The following is a 6,464-nucleotide window of genomic DNA, read 5'->3' on the forward strand; positions in this document are numbered from 1 at the left end:
CTGTTGGAAAAAAGTCGTATAAGAAATTCCTTCTACCGATTCTTAGATTATAGTAGCAAATGCTTTGAGAAAAAATTTCAAGCTCCTGCGATGAAAATGTGTGCGTATGTAACCTTTCGCAGGAGATTCTTCGAACCGCTATCAAAAATTCCCTGCGCATACGCTTTCATCGCAGATGGCGGAAATTTTTTTACAACCATAATCTAAAAACTGTTGAAAGGATTTTCTTACTCGACAATCTTCAGCCGATAATTAAAATTTCACCGAAGTCTCCCCTTAAACTGAATAAACCGAAACATTGCGATGGCCAAAAATTGTACATTTCAAAGAAGTCGTTACCGTATTTTTTTTTCCATAATGTATATAATATCCATGTTTTAGTGAAGCGGAAGATGATACAGTTACATTGTATACAACTGGTAGAGCCGAGCTGACCAGCGTGGTGGGGGATCATATAAAGAAAGGCTTTCCAAGCGATGGACCATCATTATAATCTTCAACGGCCTGCAGGTGGTCTACAATTGTTCTAACGAGGTCCAAAGAAACTGGGAAAAAATATTTTAATTGCGCATGCTTTGTTGGGCCCAATTATAAGATGGTGAAAATATAACAAAAAAATTAAACTCTTGTAAAGTGAAGTAAAGTCCGCATCATATCGCACAAACGGCGTTAACTGCGTCGTTGATAAATCGTTTAAAAATGCCGAGTTGTTACAATAATATTCAGTAAGAATTGTTTGAACGTATAAAAAAAAAAAATATATATATATATATATAAAGGATGAAAAAGGTAAACGCAAGTGCAAATCTGTAACTTAAAAAAAAACGACGGAGTTTATAATTTTGTCAGTGATTTGTGCTCTCGCGTCAATTAATTAAAAATGTAAATACTCTTGGGGCGTGTTGATATTACAGTAATAACAGTAACAATAAGAATCCTTGCGGAAGAGTTACGATGCGAAAAAGAGACCGTACCGTCAACCTCGGTACATAAAGGAGCTGAATTGTCACCACGATTATATTGATGTGTGACGAACACGCACGTCAGACATGAACGCGTGCGTGAGTAACAGTTCGTCGTTCGGCTTTCAGTGCCAATTTTACTAATTATCTGATCCAATTGACTCTGTCTCGCGTGACAATGCTTTCAAAGGCTAGGGTAAATATTGCATCGGAAATATGAGAAATTTCTTGCCTTGCGGCGAATCGAAAAACGAGTGTCTCTTTCGAAGTATATTTCACTAATTCGAATGAATCTTCATCACAATATTCAACTCAACGTGTGATTAACGTCATTATTATAATAATTATTACCGAAAAAACATGTAGAATTGTTGGTATCACCTAATATTTCCAGTTTGAAAAATTTAATTTGAACTCATCTTGCTCAACGCGATACATTCTTATTTGATTCTTCAGGGCAAGAGGCAGCTTTTCACTTAGCAATACTAATTACCAGAACAATGAATTGAAAACTCCTGTTTCTCACGGTATCGTAGGATTGTGGAAAATCGTATTTTACTCACCAATAATAGAAAAAATGTACAAACAATTTTTCTCGTATCTCTTCAACCGTCAATTTATTATTTAAATTTCCCACGAAACTCTATAATAATGCGTTTGCGGTTCTATCCAATGCATAAGCAGCTCGAGCACTTTGCATGAGAATAGAGAGACGAGAAAAACGCATTTACACCTACATGTACGAGAGTCGTAAAACCAAACGGTTATTCGTGTAAGAATAACAGAGGTGTACACGCAGAAATTGATCACTTAATTTTTTACAGTTCACGATTCCGTGAAAAACTTTTCACGTATAGTAGGTACATTAAACTGCGCAGCTGGTGTGACCCACTTGCAATTTATAGTTTTAAACGAGGCCGTAGCTGGCGGAAAATTCAAACATTACGATAGCCTCTGTTCTTCAAAGTTCAATTCACAAAAACACTTTCCCCGTTACCGTTCAATTTCAAACTCGAGCAAAGCGTGACACTCGAAAAAAGTGGGGAAATTAAAATCGAAAAAAAAACGATCCAATAATTGGCACAGCTGCCATTTGTCACTGATTAACTATCTTGAAAAGTTTAACGGGATTATATTTGACTCTTGACCCCGCAGCAGAGCGTCGTGCTTGTCTCAAGATTTTAACTCTGAAGCATGGAAAGAGCGCCGTAAACTCAAGTTATAATTTATCTTACTTATTTACCTAGTAAATAACAGTAAAGTTCTTCGGTGTCGTGCCGCGGCAAACGCACGGTAGGTAATTTCACAAGACAGAGTAGGTATAAAAAGAAATTCGTCCGTATGTTCACAGAATTCGTTGGGATTAATATTCGTCTTCGTCATACTCGGCGAGATTCTCCCCCCACTGGAATCCAAGACTATTAGGCCGTACAAATACCATCATTCAAGGTCTCCCCACAGATCAAGATGGCATCCTGGTCCCCGGCGTCCGAAGTGGCATCCGCCCAGAAAAAGACCTCCGCCACGTCACTATCCCCGTTACAAGCCGAAATATCACAGGTAAGAAGAAAGCTTCAGCCTCGACTGCGGTAGATAAAAAAACAAACTCGAGGAAAATAGGTGAAGAAAAGTTGTCGAAAATCAGTTGTAGAAAGTCCGATTTTTTGGGTGCGCGTAGGGATGTGGCGTAAAAAAGCCGCGAATCGAAAGAGATCGTTTTATATTTTCTAGCCAAGCAGCTATGGCGCTTTTAAGAGCTTGTATCGGACGAAAGAAAAAAAGAAATCGCACAATTTCTGCAGCTCACCGACCAGCGAGTGCAAGGCGAAACATTCAACAGCCGCGTATCCGATTTTCTCGTAAAGTTTTAATGACGTGATTTGATTAGTCGGGAGTGAGCTTGCTCTGCGAACACGCTGCAATAAACTGCAAATCGAACAGGATACTCGTATAATTTACAAGACTTAAACCTGTCGTTAGGTATCCTCCGTCGCATTACGAAAACGGAATCGACTACGCGTCCGACGAACAGCCTTACACGATTGAAATCGAACTGCCAAGACGGTTCGGAGGGGCGGAAAACTATCACGGAACTTCCCATATTCACAGCAAGAGAGGCCCCAAGAGAGGTGAAGTCTACGATGAGTCGGAATACGACGAGTTCCTGGAGGATGAATATTACGACGAACAGGACAGGGTAATTCGGACGGGAAGGAAGAAGGTGCGGATTAAGGTAAGTGCATTGATTCCCGCAAGTTGTTGACAAGGTATAGAAAAAAACTGCGATTCCATGCACGCGTTTCTTTGTTTATAACGAATTACGATTTTTTCATTATCGTTCTGCTTTTTCACGCAAACATCTTTTATTTTGCAAGAATACCGTACGTGATGGAGGGAAATGGAAGTCATTTTTCGATTCAGGACACTCGAAAACATAATGTATCACCAACAACGTCCCATGCAGCTGAAATAAAATATTTTTTTGCAGACCCGTGTTATCGCGCACTTGCAGCGTGCGACGTTGTTTGCGGTCTCAGCTTCCAATGCACGCCAATGGGCTAATTGATCTTCAATTTTCCAGGTGATCAAAGGTCCGAAGCCTAAACTGAACATCAGGATATCTCGCATAGACGATGAGAGGACTAACGGGACCGAGACTTACCCGCTTCTTCAGCCGCAGATATCGACCAACATTGACGAACTTGGTACGCAGTTGGACGAGGAATGGATGCCAGTAAATCCCAAGCCATCCTACCCAGTTCATCTGAGAGGAGCTCGTTAGCGGGCAATAGATTAAAAGTGTTTATACTGTAATTGTAAATTATTATGTTAATATTAAACTTCTGTTACTGAACGGTGCTTCTTTGCTCTTGCAGACGGTAATATTCTACCTAAATTTTTTTTATCTTCTCATTGAAAAACAATGCTGTAGTCGAGTGCAGGTTTTATTCTCGAAGCTCGATTGCATTCGGCTATAGATGGATATTGTTTTAAAAATGAGTGTAACTGGAGACATACAATATCTGACCTTTTTCAGCCGCAGAAATAACAACGCAGTTTTCTTTCGGATCGATGCCTGGTGAGGTGAACAAAGTAAAATACGCAGTTATTTCGTGTCGTTTCTGTTTGCTTTTCACCTATTATAGGAAATCATCGCATTAGAATATAGATTGGATATTTAGAAACCATTTTATATAGCTGTAAAAACCTTGCAGCTGTCGGAACAAAGTAAACAGTTGGTGGGGATTTATGGGTTGCGATTGATAGATGCTGTTTATGACTGATCCGTTCGATTAACGGGTTGTCGGGATTTATACCTGGACCCCGGATTTTCATTCTTGCGATTTGGTTTTTTATTTCTAACGTAATAGTCAACAAACATATAATAAATATGGCAATGATGATGAAAACAACGTGTTTTGTTTAAAAAAACAATATAATGTCAATAATATTAATAATAATAATAATAATAATAATAATATTATACAGTTTAGCGTAACATATGTTTTACGACACCAATAACACGCACACAATTCTCACGCTCAGGATTATACAACGGAGGAAATTACACTGTTACCTGATATTTCTTTACCCCCTCCAAGACTGCCATTCGTCAAATTATCGTAAAGATGTTGTATTATTAGGCAACGTTTCTGGTTTCCAACGAGATTCATCTGGTAATATGTATTAGGCGAGTAATTGCACCTTGCACTTTCGCGCTGTAAGCTGCACCTTATTGCCTGCAAGGATGCTCACGATTGCAAAATGTCTACCAGAATTGCATAAAGCTTAAGAGGGTACAATTTGTATCCAATTATACAATCAGACTCAAATTTCTCTACTTCAAGCTCGTTGAATTTCAATTTCCACAAAGGGAAAATTGCAAAAATCCCCCCCCCCCCCCCCCCAAAAAAAAACAAAAAAACACATTTGAAATTACGCATTCTGATTTTCAGCACACTCGTTAATTTAAACTGAAGACATGATATGAATACGTAGAAGAGGGACATCTCAGGCTGGAGTGTCGAGGCGTTCATGAATTTTTCTGGAAATCGAATACTTGGATTGAAAATCAGCTCGAGGATACAACTTCAAATGGTTTCATGCCATTATCACTCACTGACTCATCCGTATTTCAACGGTCGAGCAGCTGTGCAATAAGAATCGTTGGCGAGGTCGCAGTTCAAGCTTTACGAAAATCACACATCTGCATTATAACGTGATAAAAGTACGACGAATAAGGCATGGAACGCATTTGAAAGGTACGCCAGCGCATTATTCACCAGAATGATTACATCTGAAGGCTCTGGGTACCTACATCATACCTTATAGTATGTGTAGTCGCCATATTCCCGTTAGCCTTGTGCCTCTGCACCACCCAACTTCGATCCAACCCAGCGAATAAATTAACGAAACATAAAGGCGGGCGTATAATACACCAGAAATCGCTAGTCAAGCAATTTCATCGCTGTAGTAGGTAAATTTCTCTCCTGCAAGGTTGCCAGGGTAGAAAATTGTATATGTGTATATACAATAAGGCCGGTCTTGATTCAACCAGAATAAAATCGCACTTAGGGCTCTGCTCTGATCGTTATTTAATCACCAAATATCGACCGCTTCATAATTATCCCAACATAGATATTTGTACGTTCATTCAACCATCGCACAGCGAGAGGTAACGGAATCGGATTATGATTTATTTAAATTGCAGAAGGTCAAATCGTCGGTACGTTTGCTTTTAATTTTCTAGAGAATAATTTTGCCGTAACTAAAGCAGGGAGTTAAGAAAAACTTTTCCGCTGACATATTTTCTGTCAGGTCTGATTCAATGCATTTATTTCACTGTGCCTAGGATAAGTGTTTTTACGTACCGTTTGAAGGAGAGAAATTCTAAGTTATCTGTACGAGTACTTCACGCCGTAGTGAAAGGTTTACATATTGACATCAACGGTAATTGAACAACTACCTTTTTCTGTTTACAAAATTAACATTAGAAATGCCCGGCTCAGGAAATTTCTCTTCAACGCGCCGAAGTGAAAATCACCAAAAAAAAATCTAACGTGAAAATTCTGACCAGCGGACTTTGGAATAGAATTTATTGTTAGAGAGCAGCCGATGGATTATATAAGATATTTTAACACGCTGAATGACACCAGAACAACTCGATCCAGGATTCCCCTGTAATAATCTAAATCCATCGATTGATAAACGACAAGTTTCATGGGTAATGTAGTCTACTTACGTTTCTTACTTGGAGTAGAAAAAAAAAAAAAAAAAAAACTACAGCGCATCCGGAACTGAATTTAAAGCCGGAATTCCAGTCTGGAGGAGAAAGGGCGTTTTTTCCTATTTATGATCCTGAGAATTTTTCATCCACGCTCTCGAAGTAACAATCTATAATGCATTTAACGTTGACGCCGTCAACGGCGTTACGTCTCGTGTTTTCCGACGTCGCTTGCTTAGTCATAATAGCTGCAGGTAGTTACGATGTTACTCCCGTTG

The 6,464-nt window shown here is 39.1% G+C and overlaps 1 protein-coding gene across 2 annotated transcripts; it reads left to right on the top strand.

Annotated features, from left to right (window-relative positions):
* The first annotated feature begins 513 nt into the window (after positions 1-513).
* Positions 514-3,766, top strand: LOC124293054. 2 transcript variants are annotated; one of them, XM_046732078.1, is made up of 4 exons: positions 514-1,061; positions 2,314-2,522; positions 2,943-3,195; positions 3,544-3,766. In XM_046732078.1, the coding sequence occupies exons 1-4, from the start codon at positions 1,050-1,052 to the stop codon at positions 3,742-3,744; spliced, it is 675 nt and encodes a 224-aa protein (XP_046588034.1). In that variant the 5' UTR covers positions 514-1,049; the 3' UTR covers positions 3,745-3,766. The 2 variants fall into 2 exon arrangements, with proteins under 2 accessions (XP_046588034.1, XP_046588028.1); XM_046732072.1 differs by lacking the exon at positions 514-1,061 and adding an exon at positions 1,104-1,158.
* The last annotated feature ends 2,698 nt before the right edge of the window (positions 3,767-6,464 follow it).

This window comes from Neodiprion lecontei, chromosome 1 (genome assembly GCF_021901455.1).
Source record: "Neodiprion lecontei isolate iyNeoLeco1 chromosome 1, iyNeoLeco1.1, whole genome shotgun sequence".
NCBI lineage: Eukaryota > Metazoa > Arthropoda > Insecta > Hymenoptera > Diprionidae > Neodiprion > Neodiprion lecontei.

Coding starts and splice junctions, on each gene's coding strand:
- LOC124293054 (XM_046732072.1), top strand. Junction 2,523..2,942: donor TACAAGCCGAAATATCACAG/GTAAGAAGAAAG, acceptor ACCTGTCGTTAG/GTATCCTCCGTCGCATTACG. Junction 3,196..3,543: donor GGAAGAAGGTGCGGATTAAG/GTAAGTGCATTG, acceptor TCAATTTTCCAG/GTGATCAAAGGTCCGAAGCC.